We start from the raw sequence: 23,408 nt of genomic DNA on the forward strand, positions 1-23,408 counted from the left end.
AACTCACCTTCCTTCCCTGGGAACCGGTAAATGACGAAACTTTAGCAAGGTGTTCATTTTTCTACCACCCGTTTACAGATGCTCACTCCTTCGCACAGGTTCCCGATTTCACCGCCGTACCCCGCTACTCTGATCGATTAGAACGGTGAACCATGGAACTGGGTGGACCCAACTAACTTGCGGTACTTTTGCCTTTGGTATTATTGCCACTCCCCACAGAAACACATCAGCATAAAAACAAATCGTGACACCACTCAATCTACCGTGACACCATTCTCTCACGTGATCTCAGTTTCATCCCGGCTCACAGTAGCAGAGTTTGACGCGTCACTTTGTTCACAGCCGTCCAGTTTTGACTCCCGACTGCCGTCCACCTCTAGCCACCATGGGTCCTGAGGAGGCTCGCTGCCGCCGGTACCGGCCCTACTTGACATCACCTCCCTGAGCGGCCGGCGTCGTCGGCTGATAGCCTCGTGACGCACTTCCCCATCATCCACCCAGGAGATCAGCAGCGTCTTCGAGCAGCCGTGCGCCAGCCGCTGCATGCCCGCCAGATCACGCACGTGAGGCCGCCGCTGGACACATCGCACCACAAACGCTGCGTGATAAACCAGCGGGTCGCCCTCGTACGCCAGGAAGTGGCCGCCGAACTTGAGTCCGTCTGTGAGCCAGTACCCGCGCCGCCACAGGTCGGCGTAGACCGCTCGGCGTGTGCGCGCGGCAGGGTCGGCCGTCGGCGGCGGCGGCGGCGGCACCCGCTCGGGCCGCAGCGTCAGCGGGTGGCCGCAGTACAGCTGCTGGTGGCACTGGCCGACCGGCGGCGGCCGCACGTCGGCGCGCAGCTGCTCGATGAACTCGAACCTCAGCTGCTCGCGGCTGACGTCCGGCGCCGGCTTCCCGGCCGCCCGCAGACGCTCCAGCTTGCGCCACTTGCCCTCGACGATCTGGTCGGCGCGTTCCAGCAGCTGCTTGTGCCGCGTGAGCGTCATGAGGCGCTGCTGGGCGGCCGCACTGGCTGCCTCTCGCTGGGCCAGCGCGCGGCGCTGGTCGGCGGACCGCGGACGCAGCAACTCCGGGTACTGCACCAGCTCAGCGAGCCCTGCCGACAGAGAACAGTCGATGACAGAACGGACCGCAGCTTCTCAGCGAACTTTAGTAAAGTTGAGTAAAGCATAAATTTAGCGGAGTTGAAAGTAAACTAAAAAGAGGAGACCCGGTAAACGCCATGATTGTGAGCCGAAATAGAAAAGACCGAAGAAAGAGTCACTGGCCACAAACATCCATGTGCACAAGTCGTTTGTTGAGACGTTCGTTGCCTGCTGGCTGCTTACCTTGCCGATGCAGGAGGTCCATCTCCTCTGGCAGCAGGGTCAGCGGCAGACCCAGCTGGGCCGGCTGGCGCGGGGCGCGCGCCACGCTGCCCGCCGGCTGACCGGTGACTCCCAGCTGGCGCAGCTGGCGGGCGGCAGCAGCACTCCACACGTAGCCCAGGCGGCCACTGGCTACCTCCAGCTGCAGAGCGGAATCGGGCTCGACGGCCGCCGGGCAGTCACCGACAGAGACGTGCTCTGTAGTTGGTGGGCATGTGGTATCGGACTGAGGTTCAGCAGCAGGGAAGCCCCCACCATTGTCCCAGTGTGCGGGACACGATTCGTCATCGTCCTGTTTTGGACCGGGCGAGCTGCACCAGTCTGCAGCGGCCGCCTCGCTATCATCCAAAGCATCCCATTCCGGCTCCGACCCAGCCACAGGCGGGGCTAAGTTGGAAGAGTCCATGAGACGCTGGGAGCAAGACTGGGCCAAGTCCTGGTGAAGAGGACCATGCTTGACTGCTGCGGCTGAAGCTAGCTGCACATCACTTGGATGGGATGCCTCCAGTATTCTTTTATCTGTGAACATTTTTTACAGACAGTTTTAGGCAGGGAAGGGGTTCACAGGTGCTGGAGCACGTTTTAGCTCCAATTTTAAACCTTAACAACACTAAGTACCTAGTACCATAGTGAGTTCACCCTCACACTTTTAGGTTCAGATGGACTAGTCTGTCCCCATGGTTTTTCACACAAAAATCTAGCACAAAGCAGCTGATAATGACGAAGCTTGCAGCATGTACTCTCAAGCTAATCAATGCCACACACTGACATGCCCTGAAAATTCCATGACCCTATCCAAGAAGACCTTTGATCTGAGCCCAGATCATGTCAATTGTCAGGCCAGAATTGCAATTCAGCATAAATCAGCATACCTTACTCAAACATTTCCAGGCTTTTAGTGAGTAAAAACATGCCCTCATGTGAAATGATTTTTATCCCATGCTTTGAGGTGGGTATACCAGCCACCAGGTATACCCACCTATAGTTATACCTGGTATACCTGGTATACCTGGTATACCCCCCCCCCCCCACCTACCCACCAAGGCCCTATATACCCTAGGGTCAAACTCATGTGAAGGTCAAGTCAAGGACAATGACCTTGGTTCTCCTCTTTTTAAATTTTACCAGATTCTACAGCAGTTTTTGGAGCTGATTTCAAATTTAGCACCCATTTGAATGATTGAGGAGAAGTTCTGATGGTGATGCAACATGCTGCAAAGCTAATAGTGATGGTTTTAATACATAGCGTGGATAGTCAGTGGGATGCCTACAGGTTGACCTCACCAGACCTGAGCTGACCTTACCTAACTACATGAATATTTCATTTATGTTATGAGCAAAACTGATATAAAATTTGAAATCAAGACCATACAACCTCATTACTAGGTAGGGTAGTAGGTACCTCCTTTAAACAGTTTTAGCAGGTCCCTATTATCCTGAACTTTAGAGCAATGAATTGACCAGGGAGGTCAACCAATAACCCAAGAGTACAACATTGGGTACCATGGATCATGGATGGGCTTCCTCTTGTCAATGAAAATTGGAAGCACACCCATTTTTTATTCAGAGCTCCTACCTCAATCCAAGCATGAATCAAGGGCCAAACAGCTGGGGGGAGGGGTTCGACCAGCTCAAGCTCATTCAGTATCATGTCCTTGTAATGTTAAAAGATTTGATATTTGAATTCTGGGATGTCTTCAGTTTTGCCCTGGTGTCTATAGCTCTATACCAGTCGGGGAAACTATGGTAAAATCTGCTATTTTTAGCAGTCTGCTATTTTTAGCAGAAATCTGCTAAAAATGGGTACGCATGTGACGTCATCGTACCCAAATATAGCAGATTTGGGTACGGCCCCATACAAAAGCAGATCTGCACCCTAATTGAAGCAAATGCGCATCAAATGCCTGGCAGATTCATGATTAGAATAGTGCTGAGAATGTCCTCTGATATTTTTGTTCAGATCCGACTATTTTCAAATTCATTATTTGAAAATAGTCGGATCTGAACAAAAATATCAGAGGACATTCTCAGCACTATTCTAATCATGAATCTGCCAGGCATTTGATGCGCATTTGCTTCAATTAGGGTGCAGATCTGCTTTTGTATGGGGCCGTACCCAAATCTGCTATATTTGGGTACGATGACGTCACATGCGTACCCATTTTTAGCAGATTTCTGCTAAAAATAGCAGACTGCTAAAAATAGCAGATTTTACCATAGTTTCCCCGACTGATACCTAATTAGTTACGACACCAGTAGTGCAAGTTGAAGCTACGGTTGGAATCGATCAGAACTCAGATCAATGTTAAAGGAGTCAGAGTTAGAGGGTAAGCCAGATTCATCGGAGTCTGGGTCCATTGAATAAGTGAAATAATGGTCATATTGATATTGATATGCAATCCCGTCTTTCCCAGGTCAAGGTAAAGGTCATGTCTAACAAATTGATGATTCCACGCGACAAGATAGAAATGTCTTGTCATTTGTGCACTTTTAACCCATTAACTATCAAAACCAATGATAAATAAACAATTAAATCTTTTAAAAAAACAATTACCTCACCTAGCGAGAGACGACATTCAAGTTTTAGCATCACTCCTACTAAAAAATTTTACTGCCATTCAGAGCTGATGACGTCATACAAAAATCGTTTGTTTTTCTGTATGTATTTTTTTAAACCTATTTTTGCTGTTTTTTTTTCTAAATTCGTCATGTAAATGTGAAAAAGAAGTAAGGAAAATTGTTCACTGCCAGGACGGGAAATTCGAACATAATCATGAAAGTTAATTTTGCAAAAATTTGAATGACTATTGATGACGTCGTTTTATTTTCACATTCTGAAGGAGTGTCTTTTATTTTGCTGTCCTTGATATTGACATTTGAGGCAATCGCGGTGTAGTGTTTTTTGGGGGGGGGGGCGGTCGCGCGAAGAGGTGGTGGTTGCGGTTTTCTCACACATATTTTATGTGTGATTGATCGTTTTAGCATTTTAGGTTAGCTACAGGTTGAGACGACACTTAGGATTGAACAGTGTGTTTTCTGCTGATTGGTACAGCTCATATTAGGAATTGAATGCTTTTAGATGCTGCCTTTCGTGTGTGGTAGCTGGTAAATAGTCTTGACACCATAACAAATATATTTAATAATCTTACGATCAGTTAAATCAACCATTGATGCTTAAAAAAACAACCAGAAAATGTGGCCAAGTAGTTACGATATAGGCTGATGGATGTAGTTGTGCTGATAATGTATACCTTCACCTACATGTGTTACTTATAGCAAAATCGTGCACTGATGCCAGCGTGTTTTGTTTATAATAGTTTCTTAATTTATTAGCTCTCATTGATTTTTTGCATGATGTTATTAATGATGGCTAAATAATGTTTCTGCTGGTAGCTACCATCATTTTGAAGTCATGTTTGAGAATGCATTCCAGGCTGTCATAGTTGTGTTTATTATTTTATTTCATAAGATCATTGATAGATGACCATATTATGTGTTTGCATACACCTCCAGTAGCATATTGTTGTTAAATGTAGAGTTTCTGATTTTCCCATTCTTTGTTTTACAGATCAGCTGATTTGTAGCACCCTGCCATGAAGATTTTGATGTGAATTGTGATATGTCAAGAAAGGAGGAGTTGGGGTCATCTCAGCTAAATATTAAGAGATAGTATGAGCTGGGAGTATGAGCATATTTGTTGATCTTCATGCTTAGCAGTTAGCCCTGTAAGTTCAGGTAAATAAAAAATATTTAGGCCTGTTGCAGAATGCTTATTGCTTAGGGCATGTAAAATAAAGCCACTAGGCCTTACAAAGATTTATGATATCCCAAGATATCTGCTGAGGTAATCTGTAGTGCCAAAAAAAGCTGGATTGAATATTTTTGAGGCACCAAACATTTTAACATGTAAGAGCATTCATAAAGGATACTCTCATACAGCCTTCTGCTATAGCACATCCTAAATCCAACTACTTATTGATAATTTGGACCCATTTTTAAACAATACTGCCTACTAATTAAACTTTATTTCTAAGTTGTGAGAGATGGGAATTGCATGATGTCATGCTGGCTTTATCAAAGGCCACAGTAAGGCAGGGACATATATTGATTGATCTGCATGTTTGTGAATATAGGTTCAGCTATAAATTTGTTCAGAATAATCCTTTATTCCTCCTTTTGCAGGTGTGATGGCGACCGAAGTTCTTCTGCTAACAGCAAATGTTGGATCTATTTTCGAGGATGTAAGTTCAGTTCAAGTATATTAAATTCCTGATTCACTATCTTGTTCATACATGTACCCATGTTCATAGAACTAGAAGTGACTTCTTGTACTCTTTTGACCCACCACCAACTGACTGGAGGTGCTGAATGGCCTCTCTGTGAAGTGCTGCTTATTTTTTAGAACTCTTTTTTTGTCCTTGTTGCTTAGTGAATAAGGTGCCCAACTGGTTACCGACTCAGTCAGTGACTCAGTGCCGGAAATGAGGCCGCTTTCTGGTCCCGGCGTTTTATTCTCCTCGCGGGCTAATCCCGTCCAGCATTTAGCCTTTCGGGACCCACTCAGGGTCGTGGTTGTTTTCGCCGCTCGCCCCAGTCGAGATGCAAAGTTAATAGTCACACGAAGCTTATTTAGGGCCAGCCAAACCAGGCTAGTCTGGAGTTACCTACTGTTAAATGTATGCATATAGATGAAAGAAAAAGGTTTTGTAGAATCGATTAATTTCGAAGTCGTATATTCAGAGACCCCAAATAAACTTCCTGCGACCATCAACTTTGCATCTCGAATGGGCCGAGCGGCGAAAACAACCGCGGCTCTGAGAGGGTCCCGAAAGGCTAAGCGCTAGACGGGGCTAACTCTGCCGCCCGGTGGCAAAAAAGCGTAAAGCAAAAGAAGCAAGTTTTCAGGAGAGCCGATTTAAAGTTGTTATGGATTATTAGGAATTGTTTGGGCCCTCTCTGTCGTACAAACTTCGAAATAGCACCGTTGTAAAGCATTTCGATCCAGCATCAAGGCAGTGTTACTTAAAAATAATAAATCGGGCCATTACAGCAGCATAACGGCCCAAACTTCTTTGCCGTCCGCTGAAATGCACAACCGGCCAATAGCACCGTAACCAAAAAAGCGCATTGTCTCTGTATGTCAGCCAAAAAAGCGTAAGATGTGATTTACGCTTTTTTACCAGACTTTCCTCAGATATATCGAGCACAGCACGCTTTTTTAACCATGCGTTATATGCATTAACTCACGAATGTTTATATTCTTAAACATTCATAAACACGATTTTTTATTTACTTCCTTTTGAGGAGCAGTTTTGCTCACGTTTTTTGCAACACTGAGTACATGCGGGACATACACCAGAGGGTTACAGGGCCGAGGCACGCTCTTGGGCTCTCTAGGCATCCTGTCCCTGGAGGGGGAGGGGGGCACCGGCTAGGGGCGTCTGTAGGGTTCAAGGCGGATGGTACATATCGGAAACTGTTGACACGTACGCGAAACAAATGGGAGCTAGGCTGCGGGGCACCGACCCTTATGAATATTATGCAACACTGCCATGTTGTCGGTGTAGACTGTTGTCTCGGGCGGCACCTGCAGGGCCGCGATGAAGGCGGCCAGGTACTCTGCCGCGTAGATTGGCAGGGGCCTCTCGAGTGGGATCGCTAGGGCTGCCAAGTTGTCGGCAAACCCGAGCTGGGACGGCGTGGCGTCCACCGCCACGCGGTGGTCGTGTTCCCGGAACCAGTTGTGGTAGTCCTTGTAGTCGAAGGACCACACTGGTGGTTCCACACACCGTCGTGAGCCCACTGCTTCAACCGTGGGCCTCTTTGGAGGGTAGCCACGATGAGCTGGAGAGGCAGCTTTGCAACGGGCCGAACCAAGTTGAGATATCCGGACTGTCGGACAACTGTTGCGCTTGGTGCTCGGAGAGAGAGCTGATCTGAGCCAGGGCCCGCAGAATCCGGCGTTGTAGGCGGTCTGGGATCGAGATCCGTCGGTGGTTCAAATCGTTTTGAAGGCCCAGGTAGGTGAGGCTCTGCGAAGGATCCGATGGATTCTTTCTTGTTGATCTGGAGCCCGATATCCGTGAGCAGCGCCGGGATGCCGAGTAGGTGTTCCGGCTGCGGCGCGTAGAACAGGAAGTCGTGCAGGTATACACGTACCTTGGCCTGGACGAGTGGGAACCTGTTCCTCATATATTTGGTCACGCTCTGCATTACCAACTGCATTATGGCCGGAGCGGACGCCAGGCTCATCGGCAGCACGGTCCACACGTACTCTTCACCGGTGGAGAGCCGAACGCCCATGAACGGCTGGAGGGCCTGGTGTAGGGGAATATGGTAAAACCCATGTTGCAGGTCCACTTGTATAGCCCACTGGGGACTCTCACATTGAAAGAGGTCCAGCGCCCTGGCAGGTAACAGGGCGGAGGGTTCAACAGGTCTTGAGTCGGGTAGAACTGGCCACGGGCCTCCCGAGGTATAAAGGTCCGAGCACCTGAGGTCAGGCTGGAGGCCACCCGGTGATCCTGGGCCACCACCGGACTCACTGTGGGTCGGTCGTCTATGTCCACCTCGTGTTTGGGCGAAGCTGCTGTTGACTGTGGACCGCCGATGAACGGCAGGGGCGATTCGTCGTCATCGTCGGCGTCTTCCTCTTCCTGGTCGTTGTCCTCTTGGTTCTGGTCCTCGTCCGGGTCTGGAGGTCCAGAGGCGACTGCAGGGAGGGGCGGCTGCTGTGGATCTGACTCGGCGTCCTGGGCGGGCAGATTCTGCAAGGCTCGAGCTTGGTCGGCCATTTTCCTAATCTCGGCGTCTGTGAGACGGCGGAAGTGGTCCATGAAGCGCTGCGGCCTGGGTGGAGAGGGCTGCAGCTGCGAAAGGTCCACTGTAGTCGGTCCCCGGTAGCTATCGTCGGAGTCCGACTCAGACGGCGTGGAGGCCTCCGGCGGGTCGCCCGTCCCGCTGCCGCCCAGCACACTCTCGAGATCTGACAGCTAGGGCAGAGGGGAGGGCGAGGCAGGTACCGGCCGGGTGAGGGAGTCAGCAGCTGGTGGAGGTCCGGGAGCGACCCAATCTCGTCGATGGTCAGCTGGGACTCTGCACTGATGAGGGACCCCGCAAACGAGAGCGTATCATCGTCGCGGGGGAGAGGCTCGTCCGGAGCAGGTGGTACCTCATCTGCTGGGACGTCAGCTGAGCGCGGCCGCTCCGGGAGCTGGAGCAGGAGAACCGCTGGCTGCCGTCGACGAGGGAAAAGCCTCTGGAAGAGGCGCCCGGCCACCGGCTGCCAAGCCGGGGGGCCCTGGGGGACCCGGCTCACGAGCTCCGTCGGCGCGGGAGAGGACCGGAGGGACCGTTGCTACAACCCGCACCGTCGCGTGCCAGGCGCCCATTATACTATTAATGCGCACCGCCCGCGGCAGCCGCTGCCTGCCTCTTGCGACGGCGGCGACGGCTGGCAGCAGGGCCGGGGGCCACACTCTCGGCACATTGTACCTGAGGGGCCGGGGCTGGTGGCAGGTGTAGTACTGGGGCGGGCGGCGGCAGCTGGACTCCTAGCTGCAGTAGTTCCAGGCCTGGAAGTGCGGTTAAGGCAGCCGCCCAGCCGCGGTGGCCGACTATGACGAACAGTTTCAATATGTCTTGGAGAAACTGGAAGTCCTGGATGTCGGCCGGGGGCTGTAGCCAGTAGGAGTACCCGGATCTTCTGTCGGTCCCGCGTCTGGTAGTTGTCGTTGATGAGTCGTTGAACTACCAGGTAGTCCCGCCCCTGTTGGTTGAACACTGGCGGGGGAGCACCAGTGGTGGGGGCCCGTCCATCGGGCGTAGGTTAGCCGAACCCGGGCGCGGTGTCGAATCTGGTTGCGACGGCTCGGCTGGGCGAGCCGGAGGGGGCGGCTGCAAAAGCGCCGCCACTCGACGGGCAAGCTGGTCCAGCTGGTCGTCTCCGAGAAGCACCGGCTGGGGGGCAGCTGCGCCCGGCGGGCTGCCTGTCGGGCTGTGGGCCAGGTCGAATTGTATCCGGCGAGCGACGTGGCTTCTGGTATTCCGCGAGGGCGTGTCAGCAGTTGCGAGGGATTGCTGCGAAGTTGAGGGCGTATTGGGCTGACTTCGACCCATCCGCCCGAGGAAGTGCGGGATCCGTACGCGGGTAGGCACTAGAAGTGCGCCCCGCTAGGCCAGAAGCGGGAGCCCGCCGAGATATTGGCACAAGATTGTGCCAACAACAATGCAAATTTGCACTTATTTGGTGCCTCCGTTAAAATTTTAGCGAAAAAAAAAACGTATCTTGACTTGACTCCATTTTTAATTGCAGCCAAAAAAGCGTGCTGGATGTTTTGCGCTTTTTTGCCTGCATCAAATCCGCTGCCAACGGGAGGTTACGCTTCCGCTCATTATTGCTGTTAGTCCTTCGTAGCAGGAAGAAAAGCGCGTGAGCACATTTACGCTCCCTTGCCTGCAAGCCGGATCACTTTATCGAATGTACACGCTTTTATTCCATTAAACATGCATTTTACGCCTTTTTGCCTGATGTTGCATGACTTTAAACAACTATGCACTCGCAGCACAATAAAGTTATTGCACATAATTCGTGCAATATTAGTGATAGCCACCTAAGGCCAATGTCAAGAGATGCGTTTCGTTACGCGGAAACGAATGATATCAAAAAGTCATATTCGCCCAAAATCAAGTTACGCTTCTTTACCTCCGGGCGGCAGAACTCACCCGGAGAATAAAACGCCGGGACCAGAAAGCGGCCTCATTTCCAGCACCAGTGTCCAATGGCCGTCAGTTTGAGGCAGGGAGAGCACATACTGACCTGCATTGTTATTCAGACCAGAGGCCTCTTGCACCAAAATCCTCTTGCACCAATGCTTGGATTATTTTGCATCGTATACCCAGTCCAAGTCTCAAATGCAACAATTTGCGTGCAAAACTTAGCAAGCACATGTAGGATTATGCATTCGGCTATTGCAAACAAATTTACCACCGTTAGATTAGGTTATTCTGAAACAGGTTTTTCGATTTTACCTAGCTAGGTAGTTTGGTGCAAGAGGCCTCAGCTTGCAATTGGCCAAAATGCAATTGGCTATGCTAGACCCAGGAACTTGTTATCATTTATCTACGTCTATGATATATTAAAGTTTTGGCTCAAAATCCTGCTGGTGAACCAGGCGCGGACGATATGCCCGAGTGGTGGGCCCGTGATGACACACAACAAGCTCCGCGTAGTGATCACCTGTGCTCGTGACCATTCAGACTTAGTTTCTGTGCGGGTCTCAATGCGGGCATTATGGGCCGGGCTGGGCCGCTCATACTGAGATTTTTCCGTTATATGGGAAAGACTCCGCTCGCTTCGCTCGCTCCGTAATTATTCGGACGCCCCAACCCCCAAATCATCATCATCATCATCACCATCGACTAAATTTCCGTTAAAAATAACTCGCGACTGATATTGCAAAATTCGTTCAGCGTCTTTTTTTCATGCATCGGTATTCCATTGTTTTGGAACGTTGTATTTTTTCGTCGAAAATTGTGTGTGCTGAGGACGATTTTGTACGTCAGTGCACACCAGCTTCGGTAAAAAAGAAACATATTCTTGTCCCGACCATTGATTGTTGATTGCAAATGCAAATATAGAACACTGACAATATAAAACTATGAGCTCTATAAGACGGGCATGCTGGATGTACAAAATCAATATTCGTCAGATACGATATAGAAATCGCTCTGAATTCACATTTTTTTACGGTTGCGAAAAATCCGGGCTCATGTAAAATAGCAATACCTCACTAACCTCTTTGCGACTCAATAGCGACATAATGGCCAAACGACACGCTTTCAAAGCGCTAGCGGCGCTCTCGGCCCGACTAACGCTGTAATCTCATAAAAGAGATTAGGAAGACTCTCCTCTTCACTCGGCTTCGCCCCCTTCAAACCTGATTATTCTTATCCAATTGACGTCTGCTTGTGACGTGCATACAGCTGGTATGATAAAGAGTTCCTTGTCAAATAGGTAGATGACGTTGCACTTAAGTCGCGACCATGTAAAGTTCAAGGGTAGGCTGCCTTCGAGCCTGAGAGGTGGGGAGGTGGGAGGGGAGGGGGTAGTGCGAGCTTGTGACCTGTTGAACCAACCCGGCTGGACCAAACTGCTTCATGTACTGGCTTACTACGGACTTATTAACCAACTCACTTTCCTTTTGCAGCCCGATCATATGCTGAAAATATGGATCGACGAGTTTCTGAAGGTAAGGATGGCAAAGTAATATTTTTATGTTTTACTGAAAAGCCGTTTAAAAAACCTTTTTTTCTGGTAGCAAAACAGCGGCGCCGTTCTATGATATGCTCCATTTTGTTCTTAAGAACAGACTGGTATTCTGCTCACGGTAAAGAGCCAATAGTGTCGCATATTCAGGTTCCGTTGTAACCTTGGCTGTTTATGAATTAACCCTCGCCCGTATTGGTGTTTTTTCTAGCCGCGAACGTATAAGGGAGGTCTGTTGGACCCCCCCCCCCCCTTGCCGTTTCGCCCCTGATCGAGCTAGAGCTTCGCGAAAAAAAAACGAGCGTGTTGTCCGTGACGAGAGGAAGCCGATTATACCCAATTTTAAGGTCCTAGGTCATCGGTTGACCTTCCAGGTCAGGTCAACCGATGACCTAGGAAAAAATCGGGAAGTTGCGACCTTCGGGAAAAAGTCGGGAAAATTGCGGCCTGTTAGAAAGTCGTGAAGCGTGGCTGCTATGGGGTTTTTCGGGGTGCTGATCACGATTATCATGTTAGTTTTGATCACAGATGATGTTTTCATGCATTTAGGCCAGGTCGAGTCAGGTCAGGTCAACCAGTAAGGGTATTCGTAGTAGGTGGCAACCGCCTCTGACAGCTTCGTAACATATTACGAAGGCACCAAAACTACATCGTAAATGTTCAAATGGTTGCTAAATTCGAATTCAGCTCCAAAAACCAGCCTAGAAACATGTAAAACTCGAAAAAGTGAACCGAGGTCATCAAAGGTCAATGACCTGACCTGACCTTCCGGTGACCTTGACACCCACCCTAATGCATTGGAGCAACATCATATCCCATGTTCGAACGCTTAAAAACACGAAAAGACTCAAACGCGCGGCTAATGCGAGCCGACATACGCCGAATCGCGATTCCGGCCAAACATGGTCTCGAAAAGTAGGTCACAGGTCAAAGGTCATTAGGGTCAGGGTCATGAAATTTTCAGGGTAGGTGTAAAATTGATTAACGCGAGGGTACTGAAAGTTTCGTCGCGATCGGCCGCTTTTTACGCGATTTATTCGCGAAAAACCGAGCGGGGTCCGTTCGACCCCCCCCCCCCCTATACGGGCGAGGGTTAAGGTACCTAATCGTAGAACGGTTGACTTGGCACTATATCGTGAGCACTGAAGAAAAGTGATCTTAGGCACTTTGTTAACCCGGCGGCCGCTGGGCCTCCCCGCCGGCCGCTGGGGGGGGGCACATAGTTGCCCCCCCCCTTTACTTCTGCGACGATATCGTCGCAACGCGAAGAGATTGAGAAACGAAACTTCGCGCACATCTTCCTTAATACCTAGCCGAGGTTGTGTCCAGATTTGGTGTCGATCCCATTTGAAATCACGTCACAGTGACGTCAGAAGTCAAATTACAGATTTGCGACTCTGGCAGGTTCCTCACGATATATCTGACATATGAAAATGAATATAAAGGACTGATTATATGGTCAGGAACTAGTTGAAAGTGTACTTAGATGTTTTCGGATGACAGTAGATGCTGCCTGGTTCATTTACAGTTGTGTTTCATGCTCAGCGATATCAGAAACGGTCCATATCGGAAAACGACAACTTTATGACGTCACTGTGACATCATCTTAAATGCTACAGCCACCAAACTTTTCTCAAACATTGCTTAGGTATTCATTTGAAGCTTTGCCAAGTTTCACGTTCGTAGCTCATCAGGTTTCGGAGATATTCCACAAAACGTAAAGGGGGGGGGCAACTTTATGCCCCCCCCACCCCACCCCCAGCGGCTCGTGGGTTAAGCTCTGAGTACCTTCTGTCGCTGGAGGCCGGCCCGCGGTCATCGCTGTTTGCGCTGTAACGAGAACCGTAGATGCGTTTATGGCGAATGGTTGATAGCTCGGAACGATAACCAGCTTTTCCTTTGTGTCTCCTAGCTGATACGGGAACGGAGGCCCGAATTCGTGGCACTCCATTGTCAAGAAGTAGGCGGCAAAAACTACGAGACCAGTATGCAGCATGTCGACAGCTTTGTTAGGTGAGCGATGCGACACTTTTGCGCCACGCTGGCACTGTCGGGGTTTGAGTGGACAGTTGGCTACGATATCGGGGGTGGGACAAACTAACAGCCAACACAACATGGGAATGTCTTGTATCATGGGAAATTTGCACCATTAGACGTCCTGCTTGATAAAGATCTGGCTCACCTGGCTCCATGAGGTATGCACTTTTTATGTTTTCTTTTACTTTTTCAATGTCGTCAGTTGAGGCTTTCCTGTTTCATACATTGCTTTTAGCATAACATATATCAAATACGTTTAGCTAGTATTTCGTCGTGGTGACGTCTTTGTTCCTTTATAGCACATCTGCTATATCTATCTTTGGATAAGTTTTATGAGACCATTTAACATTTAACATGGTAAACTAGTTTTCATGAACAGCGAACATTCAGGCCTAGCGTACGTTTCCAGAGAGATAATACCTGAAAACAGAAAAGCAAGGAATCGAAAAAATGAACTCTTTATCACGTATTCGGTATCCGTCAGTCATCAGGCGGCCCCGCTGGTCTGATGTTTGTACTCTGGCTGTGGCCGGTCGTGCTCGATCCGCCGGTGACAGCAGACAGTGACCCTCGTCCCTGTGACTCCCCCCAGGGACGTGTTGGCCAGTCCAGAGATCGACAGCCAGTTCGACCGGGCCGTCATACTGCTCGACAAAGACTTTAACCGGGCGGCCAGTTTCACGGCGCTGGGCAACCTGTACCTGATCAGCCGCCGGCTGCAGCAGGCTGACCTGTGGGACTGGGCCGGTGAGACACTCGGCGGCGCCTCACTTGTAGACAGTAATCACGGGGAGAGTCGGGGTGTTCTAGTGCACCTCCCACAGGGAGAGTTGTGGGAGAGTTTTGAGACATCCGTGCAACCATCGCAGCGAGAGCTGTGACAAACTTTGTTTCGTTCTAAGTACGTTAGACGTGATTGCTTCTTATGCCTACTGCAGTGAGAGATTAGACGCATTAATAACTGGCCTGGCAGTACAGTCAAGTAATGACTATCCAGCTGTGTCCCGTGTGCCTGTCGCAGTGAGAAATGTGACACATTTTACTACCTAAAGCGTATATTACAGACTTGTCATAACTGTCTGGTGCACCTGCCGCAGCCGAGCGCTACCGGCCGGTGGAGGGTCACGAGGTGCACACGGGTGACCTGGCCGCCATCTCCGAGGCCGACAAAGACAAGTTCCCGCAGGAGTACTTCCCCAACTGCAAGTGGTCGCGCAAGGGCTACCTGCGCACCCGCTGGCGTATACGTGGAACTGAAATCGACTTAGTCAACATTCATCTCTTTCACGACGCGTGTAATATGATCGCCATTGAAACGGTAAGGGCGCCGGTGGATTCTTAAACCACCGCTAGCACATGTAGGGTAAATGTGGATTTGTGGGTGCAGGAGGTCAGAAGTCTGCGAGGCCAGAAATTAAGGGTATATAGGGGTATACTGAGGGATATGCTGTCGTCGCATATGTTTAAATTTCAACGTACCAGCGAACGAGCTAGCATATCGGCGATGAGGCGCTAGCGGATCCGACTGGTGTACATCAGGCTTTTGGTGCTGTTTTAGTGCAAACATATCTGGAGAAAGTGCCACGCTCCATTGCTGCCTGTGCAGGGTTATGTCCGGTGCAGCCGTGCATTTAGAGATTTGAACACGGTCGTAAATGTTTGGATAATATTGGCTTGAAAGCGCTGATTTCTGTGATCACTTTGCACGGTCGTAAATGTCAGTAATCCGATGTTATGCTTTTCAAACTCTCCGTGTTGAATATGAATGCATTTTGTGGTACGTAGACGCTGCTTTCGGTTATTGGTGCAAATGACCCTCATTCAACGCTTAGTCAGTGTTGGTGATATATGTTCAGAATATACAGCAGCACCGATAGTTGATACCCCCCCCCCCCCGGCGCCCAGAGTCCGTCTCCGTACAGCGAGAACCGACGGCGGGCCCTGCAGCACACCCTGGACCGGTTCCACGCTGACCGGCACAGCAACGTACCCTTCTTCATCTTCGGAGACTTCAACTTCCGGGTCAACGCGCACGGTGTCGTCAAGGTAGGGCTGTGTTCAGGTTGTCATAGGTGGATAGCGATCACTGCCGTGTGTTATTTTACAATTTGTTGGCGTTCTGTCATTAACCCCAAGTCGGTATGATTTGTTACCGTCTCATCCGACATTGGTCATAATAACAGGGTGATTACGGAGCGAGCGAAGCGAGCGGAGTCTTTCCTTAGATTAACGGAAATTTCTGAGTATGAGCGGCCGGCCGTGCGGACGCTTTTGCGAGGCTTATATCTCAGCAACCACTTGACCGATTTACACGCGGTAATTTTTGTAGGGTAGCTTCATTCCTTCTACCAAGTATTGGACTATTCCCGATGCATGCGGGTGACCCCTTATGCACGTGCCACGTGCAAAACGAAGAGGTGTCAGTTTTGTAATTGTTGCAATATCTCGGTAACTACTTGGCCGATTGCGCTGAAAGTTGGCATGTAGGTAGGCACCCACTAGGCACTGCATATCCATGTGCCAGAGTTGGGGTGCTGCTGCACGTGCGCACGTGCAGGGGTCATTTCCAGATCTCGAGAACGGCTGGACCGATGGCGCTCAAATTTGGTACACGGTTAGGGACCAGTTAGTAGGGTGCCGTGCACAAGTCAGTTGGGACCCATTTTGCACGTGCGCACGTGCAGGGTGCCGCTTCCAGATCTCGAGAACGGCTGGGCCGATTGTGCTCAAATTTGGCACATCGCTAGAAACCGGTCAGTAGGGTGCCGTGCACAAGTCAGTTGGAGGTACTCCCTCGAAATTTCGCACGTGCAAGACTCACCCCCTCGCTCGCTCCGTTAGTCGCCCCAAAAGGCGCTATACTGGTAAATATGATATCGAGCTACATAGAAAGGAAAATTTTGACGTCTTCTTGTATTCAAGGATTGCCCTTAAAAATTAAAATGCTTGTATGTTCCTCTGTTCTGACGGGGTCGTATCCGGACGTAGCATTTTTTTGTCTGGTAGTGTCTGAAAAAGGCGTGATCTGATTGTCCGGCAGTGTGCGAATGGCTGTTATTGTATCCCGTACCTGACGGTGTCCTTGGTCCGTTCCGCGGCAGCACCTGACCAAAGATCTCAAGCCGCTGGCCAAAGCTGATCTGGAGATGGTGGAGTTCCACGACGACTCCGAGACGGTGGTGTTGAGAATCGGCAAAAAGGAGTTCTTCCACTCCACACACCAAGACACATTTCTGCAGGACATATCGTGGGTGAGTACGGAGCTCAGTCCTCAGATCGCCCCAGTTGGGCAGCAGGGGTACCGCCCAGCTATCCATCATTAGCTTCAGCAGGCCATTCGCAACGACTTTTGATGGATTTCGGTTTGATCTGGCCCGAAACCTTTCAGCGTTTTTGCTTCAATGATTGTTCAATGTTCATCAAACTTCTGTTGAAAATATTTTCTTGGGAAGACTAAATTTGATATTTTGGAGACAAAGGCGCTTAGTATAATAAACAAATAATGGCGTGTGTAAGATCACACAGATACGCACTGTTCGTACAAGAACTTAACACGCGACACATTTTATCTAAGTCTGTTTGCCGTGTGCCCCAGCTATAGACGTAAGTTTGAGACTGTTGATCGCATGTTTTGCGTGTGATTGTTCGTGTGTGCGTGCTCGCGGGAGACGATAGTTAACTACCGTTTCGGCGTAGTGGGTGTATAACCCCTTGCCTCTGACTTTTTCCGCCTCCGCCTCTGCAGCTACTGAGTTTCGACCAGGAGTTGGATGAGTTCAGGGACCGCCTGCACGAGTTTCCCATCGAGTTTCCGCCGTCGTATCCGTTTGAGGAGAACGTGGACCGGTCCGAGTACCTGATGAAGACCCGCTGCCCGTCGTGGTGTGACCGCATCCTCATGAGCAAGTCGGCTCTCCAGGTCATACATCAGGTGCGTCTGGTCAACTGTTGGAGATTGATAGGGCGCTAATTACGGCAGCTACTCAGCGCTTTCAGTCGAGGTCGACTTATGTTGAGTTGCTGCCACTGTTTAGGAAAGATGAACCGGGAGGGCTGTGTTTGTTTGTTTATGGACACATCATCAACGGGCCGAACCCGAATATACTGATGAAGTCATGAGTTCCACTTGGTTGGTTAGTTTGGAGGATAGGTTGGTAGGAGTGTGATTGCACAATTGGTATCTACAATTCTGCGAATGTGAAGGTGCTCTATCTATGAAGTGTCGTAACTTACGAAAATCCGTCGGTCTTTTATAAACAGGTCTCTGTCTGTCTCCCTAAGTTCCATTGTACGAGTATTATCGTGTTCTGACTTCAGTACTATCCTCTTCCAGGACGGTCACGGCGACGTCACATATGGGATGGTGGGCCGGGAGCGCTGCATGGGCGACCACAAGGTGAGCCAGGCCGGCCAGACTGCAGCGCAGACTAGTCCAGTCACCGGCCTACCGCCCACTGGCGCCGAGCGGCGGCCGAGTCAAACAATCGAGCAGTACGATAAAAACACTGTTAAAATGAAATATGTACGGTCCGTCACCAAAGTTACACCGTTCCCCCTGCGTCTGACGGTTATGCGCCTCTCCTGCAGCCGGTTTTCCTGGCTCTGACTCTGAAGTAGCTGCCCAGGTAGGCCAGAAAGTGTCGTTGGTGCGCTCATGTTCAGTCCCCCTAGTGGCGTCTGTTTCTTTTGTCGACCATACCAGCTTTGTCCCCGTCTGTTGCTACTAGTCCCTCTCGCCAGCCTGCAGACACCTGCAGTGAGCCGCCGTCACACGGGTTTTTGTTCTCGTGTAGTGACGTAAGGCAGCTGGCAAGCTCTCCACCGCGGCGGCATCGTGTCGTTTTGTGGTTGTCGTCTTTTTTGTGTTGATGTGTTGTATGTTGATGTCGCTTTTATCTCGTCCGAGTGTCACTATTCAGCAATATCTATGCACGTCGCAGGAATATTTTGGTTCGAGCTGCATTTCGCCCAGTCGCCCTTCTAGTCCATAGCATTTTCAGTTCATTAACCAAACGTGCACTGGCATGGCCACCCGTTGTATGGATGCAGGTCAAATGCTTTTTTACACGGCCTCCTTTATCAGTGTTCCAGTGTTTCGTTTTAGAAACCGTTCTGCATGTGGAATGAACGTGCTTTAGTGGTTTATTGAACAATTTCTGTTTCGAGAGGTAACTTGAAGCATCTAGCAAAAGGTGACATTTTTAGAAACTACATCGTACTATTTGTTTTACAGCAAAGGCGATGGTAACCTTTCCGTATATGCATTTTATCAGGGTTCTTCGAGTTTTTCTTAGAGAACATCTTATGTCATCAGAGCAACGTTTGTAATTTTATAGATGAATAGGACACCTTTCGAAAAAATGAAGCATCTGGCATAATATACGTTCAATCCATCGGCAACATAGCAGACTCGAAGAATCTGGTTCCAGTTGCCAGTGTGGGACATTGTGTTTGTGGGGCACACTGTAAGGTTGTTTTGCGAACTTTTTCGAAATTATACGGGTGAGGCGATAGCCAGTGACAGTTCGAAATTCCCGGTTAGATATACGTTAGGTGTTTTTTTATGCTTTTGACTTATACCGTGGTCCTTTATCATGTAAATGCTGCGCAAAAGAAACCTGCTGACAGTAACTGCAAACGGCGGCCATAAATTACTCGGTGCAGGGATATATCTTGGAAAAATCGCAGGCAAAAATGTGGGGATAAACGTCATGGAATTCTCCCTAGATAAAGCATTCAATTTATTTTTGCTAAAGATACTGTGGAAAAAAGGCTTGTTTTGTACATATATGTTTTGATGTGTGTGTATGTTGTTGGAGCTTTTGGGTGGGTACTAGAGCACAGGTAGGATATCAAGCGCCGTATGTTTTGAAATGCATAGTTACTCAACTACTCAGCACTCACACGTTGAATATGGACAGCGAAATGACCTGAATTGCGGAAATTTGCATCGAAGTATTCGAACAATGCTAGACAAAAATCGATCAAACTGATGGCAGGCAGTGATGCTTTTATGACAGCGAATACCGAGCCTCCCGGGCCGCTTTGTACCCACTGCCGTTTGACCAATGAAGTGGAGATGGAGGTCAATGCAGTTATGACTTATGAAGCTTCCGTGCTCCGGCTCACCTTGCCTTCAAACCGATCGAATTATTATCCATGGCAACGTGCGATCGCTGTAGGTTTAAAGTATCGGTAAAAAAGCACTGCTCGCCTCTGAGTCGGATTACCGTGTATTTCCCCTTGAGGTGCGTCTGATGCGAGCGACGTTGAATGCCTGTGACATCAGCCAGGTAATAATTGTCAATTATGTGTCGAGTCATGGATGCCACTGCCGCTAACTCGACATCACATTTTTGTATTGTTCTATTGTATTCGAGTTTGTGAGACTCATTGTGAGGAAAGTGAGCAAGTCGGCTCTGACGTCCTACTGAAGCGAATGGTCACTTAATCCATCTGAAGCGGATTATAATTCGCTGGGTCATCTATTTGATGGACCTTGACGTGCCGTGAACGGCTCAGTACCTGCATTCCCGCTTCCTTGTCCATAGAAGTCCCTGTGTTGAGTCTACCGAGCCAACTTGGCCAGCCATAGGGAGTTAATACGAGCATTTGCAGCAAATTTCGTTGTGTCTATCATCAGTAAAACGTTGGTGTATGCATAGCGTGTTGTCAATACTGACTCGTTGATTAACATTTATTTATTTATTTTTTTCGTTTATTCTATAAAAATTAGACACCGTGAAACCAAATAGTTTTGTCTGCGCCCCGTGTTTCGGCCCTGCAGGGAGTGCCCTGGTAGGGTTCCGGTGAGTGTTCACCCGCCCCTGACCGCCGCTGTGTGCGCGCTCTGCCGGCAGCCGATCATGCTGCGGCTGCCGCTGCGCGCCGAGTGCCGGCCCGTGTGCTGCGCGCTGGGCCGGCCGTGCCCGCCGTACGGGCGCGCCGGCTCCCTGCCGCTGCGGCCGGGCCCGCCGGCGGCCGCCGGTCGGCGCCGCGTCAGCTCGCTGGGAGGCGAGCCGCCGCCGCTGCGGCACAAGCAGAGCCGGCTGCGGCTGGAGCTGTCGGCGCGGCTGCACTCGCACCACAGCTCCTCGGACGAGGACTGGTTCGAGGAGGTGGACGCCGAGGAGCCGCCCGAGCCCGAGACCAACGGACAGACGGCGCCCGCCGACACGGCCGTGCCCAACGGCGCGCCCGTCACCGACCTGCAGGAGCCAGTACAAATGGTGGCCCAGCGCGCCGCGCCGCGCCGCCGCCGGCCGCGCTGCCAGTGCGGCCTCGTCTAGGCGCTCTGGGTCCGCCGCTAGTCAGGGCGCGGCCCAATCAGCCGGCCCTCGCCACCGTTCGTCCTCTCTAAGTGTATACATGCACCGGCGCGTATTTATTTCAATTGTTTTTATCGGTTGCGCATCGTCGATTGTTGGTATGATGGTGTTATGAAAGTGTTTATTGAATCACTATGCGCCAGAGAAGGAGCGTTGGTAGTCTGGTACAAATAGACGCGCTCGGCACGGACGGGTGCCGATGGAGTTCGCCCGATAGAGTTGTGATGTTGATACGTTTGAATCTATTTTACAATTGACGTCTCGTAGAGCCAGGTGGCCGGCGCCGCCTGGCCGTCTCTGGGCCCATGTCATATGTCGACGATATCCGCGTCTATATAACTGTTATGTATTGGCGTGTGCGTTTACGTGTTCTAAGTGTCAGTGTGTGTGTTTGTGACCTAATATGTGTCACCACGTGTGTCTACGTCCAGTATGTGTTAGCATGGTGACCATGTGACCAAGGGAGACCCCTCTGGGTGACGCGGACCAGGCAACGCCCCGACCTCCCGGGCCCGGTCAGACCAGATTCTCCGCGGCCACGTGCCCATATTCCTGGATCCTACAACCGGCGGCGTTTGGCCTAGCTTCTCTAACGGATGTCCGGATAGGGGCGATACCCTGGCTATCAGCCATGCTTGTGTAGTTAATGTCTGTGCGGCAGAATAGTCCCACCGTCATTTGGCGTTCTCGTTATGTGTAGGCCGGGCGCAGCGTGCAGAAACCCAACAGTCGTGCAAGCACCGATATTAGCACCGTATGATGCCACTACCAGAACCCTGCCATACGATTTTTTTTTAGTAGCAATCGTCTCAGTACAATGTTGTGTAGTTGTACCCATGTGAGCATGTCTTGTCAGACGTGTGTTTCTAGATGTACGCTGACTTGTCATGATGTGTAATACCAGTCCTAACTGTATCTGCTTTAGCGAGCCTCCTGAAAACTGTACTAGCTTAACGCTAGAGCTGGGTGTTAACCCGCGCCCCACTGGGGGGGGGGGGGGCTATTTATAGCCCCCCCTCCCGTTTTTCTGCAATAACTTCCAAACCGCTTGACGGATCGACGCCAAACTTACAGTACCTTTGGCTGCATCAATTTGACACCTTGTGTCAAAATTTGAACTTCGTAGCTACCATAGGTCGGCCGGAAATGACGTCAGAGTGACGTCATGTTCGTCCGATTTCGACGCAAAACATTGAACCACGGCAATAGCTCCCAAGAGCTTAGTTTTTAAGCTAGATCCAATTTCTTTGCATGAAAGGACTCAGAATTGAGCGCGCTATCAAACTGCTATCTCGGATTTTCAAAATTTTGAAAATTTCGAAAATTTGATATAATAATATTCAAAATTTGTATTTTTATATTTTTTTCAAAAAGTTTTTGACTTTTCGAAAAAACCGGAATATATGTGACAGAACGCATGATTATGACTAACTCTAGCAAGTTTTAGATAAATATCTTCAAAAATGGCCAAGTTATACGCATTATTGCAAAAAATTCACAATTATTAATTTTTCAAATCAATTTTTCAGTACGTATTTGACATCGTACACTAATATAAATGGCACCATCGTGTTCCTGAGCTCAAACTGCATCCAATAGACACCTTTTTTGTTGAAAAATTTTAACTTCAAAATTTGACCTTTTTTGACCTGAAAGTGACCTGACCTAAGCTATATTCGACTCAAAATGACCTCGAATGACACAGACGACATCAAATTCGAAATCTATGGCCTAAATGGACCATAAAACATGTGTCACGTGACCGACGCATGATAAAATATTTTCGTGACCTGTGATGACCTGACCTTGACCTGAAAATCAAAGTAAAAGCTTGGTACCCTCAGGGTATCTAGAGCATCTGTTTAAGAGTGTGTGTACCAAAAATGAGCCTGATCTGACTTGTAAGACGGCGGCCAGAGCCCAAAATGTGAACAAGCCAAAATGCTAATAATTTTTACTTTGACCTGACCTGTGACGTCATCGGTGACCTCGAGGTCAATGAAATTAGGTTTCGCTCGACAGTTTTTCCGGGGCTATCAGACGCCGTTTGAATTTTGACGATCGGCCCAGTAGTTTCGGAGTTAGGAGGGGGGGCTATGAATAGCCCCCCCCCCCCAGTAGGGCGTGTTATACACAGACCCCAGTGGGGCGCGGGTTAACGAGTCACCATAATAAAGCTCTCAGAACGAAATACGTTCGATATATTCCTAAAGGTAAAGGCATCAAACTCAAAGCTTCATTGCTCCTGCGAACTGCTGCCCGCAATGTTTTAAGCTTGCTAAACAGCGTTGAGTCCAAGTGAGGAGTGAAGCGTACGCTTGTTGTCGCGAAAATACTATTTATTATGAATCTTCGGTATAATTGTTGTAGCACTCGCCATCTCAGCGAAGCGTCTAACAGTCTGAT

General features: G+C 49.6%; 2 protein-coding genes across 5 annotated transcripts; one reads left to right on the plus strand and one right to left on the minus strand.

Annotated features, from left to right (window-relative positions):
• Positions 1-39: 39 nt before the first annotated feature.
• LOC122391565 (tRNA-splicing endonuclease subunit Sen34-like) lies at positions 40-4,009 on the minus strand. Of its 3 annotated transcripts, none has more exons than XM_043385607.1 (3): positions 3,930-4,009; positions 1,332-1,889; positions 40-1,099 (listed from the first exon to the last, which is right to left on the minus strand). In XM_043385607.1, exons 1-3 carry the CDS (start codon positions 3,958-3,960, stop codon positions 279-281), a joined length of 1,410 nt encoding a protein of 469 aa, XP_043241542.1. In that variant the 5' UTR covers positions 3,961-4,009; the 3' UTR covers positions 40-278. The 3 variants fall into 3 exon arrangements, with proteins under 3 accessions (XP_043241542.1, XP_043241558.1, XP_043241549.1); XM_043385623.1 differs by lacking the exon at positions 3,930-4,009 and adding an exon at positions 2,947-3,095; XM_043385614.1 differs by lacking the exon at positions 3,930-4,009 and adding an exon at positions 2,243-2,321.
• Positions 3,614-21,970, plus strand: LOC122391549 (inositol polyphosphate-5-phosphatase A-like). 2 transcript variants are annotated; one of them, XM_043385591.1, is made up of 12 exons: positions 3,614-3,697; positions 4,939-5,095; positions 5,553-5,611; positions 11,579-11,620; positions 13,550-13,650; positions 14,267-14,421; positions 14,772-14,992; positions 15,580-15,720; positions 16,776-16,925; positions 17,420-17,605; positions 18,008-18,070; positions 20,535-21,970. In XM_043385591.1, exons 3-12 carry the CDS (start codon positions 5,558-5,560, stop codon positions 20,961-20,963), a joined length of 1,542 nt encoding a protein of 513 aa, XP_043241526.1. In that variant the 5' UTR covers positions 3,614-3,697; positions 4,939-5,095; positions 5,553-5,557; the 3' UTR covers positions 20,964-21,970. The 2 variants fall into 2 exon arrangements, with proteins under 2 accessions (XP_043241526.1, XP_043241534.1); XM_043385599.1 differs by lacking the exon at positions 3,614-3,697 and adding an exon at positions 4,273-4,360 and having other exon boundaries at positions 4,939-5,105.
• The last annotated feature ends 1,438 nt before the right edge of the window (positions 21,971-23,408 follow it).

The sequence above is a fragment of the Amphibalanus amphitrite genome, unplaced genomic scaffold, assembly GCF_019059575.1.
Source record: "Amphibalanus amphitrite isolate SeventyFive unplaced genomic scaffold, NRLGWU_Aamphi_draft 000022F_arrow, whole genome shotgun sequence".
NCBI lineage: Eukaryota > Metazoa > Arthropoda > Thecostraca > Balanomorpha > Balanidae > Amphibalanus > Amphibalanus amphitrite.

What these genes read in the sequence shown, in the direction of transcription:
- LOC122391549 (XM_043385591.1), top strand. Translation starts at nt 5,558, where the DNA reads ATGGCGACCGAAGTTCTTCTGCTAACAGCAAATGTTGGATCTATTTTC. An exon ending in GGATCGACGAGTTTCTGAAG is followed by an intron (nt 11,621 to 13,549) that starts GTAAGGATGGCA and finishes TGTGTCTCCTAG; the next exon opens with CTGATACGGGAACGGAGGCC. An exon ending in CTCTCCAGGTCATACATCAG is followed by an intron (nt 17,606 to 18,007) that starts GTGCGTCTGGTC and finishes ATCCTCTTCCAG; the next exon opens with GACGGTCACGGCGACGTCAC.
- LOC122391565 (XM_043385607.1), bottom strand. Translation starts at nt 3,960, where the DNA reads ATGCTAAAACTTGAATGTCGTCTCTCGCTAG. An exon ending in TGAATGTCGTCTCTCGCTAG is followed by an intron (nt 1,890 to 3,929) that starts GTGAGGTAATTG and finishes AAATGTTCACAG; the next exon opens with ATAAAAGAATACTGGAGGCA. An exon ending in GGACCTCCTGCATCGGCAAG is followed by an intron (nt 1,100 to 1,331) that starts GTAAGCAGCCAG and finishes CTCTGTCGGCAG; the next exon opens with GGCTCGCTGAGCTGGTGCAG.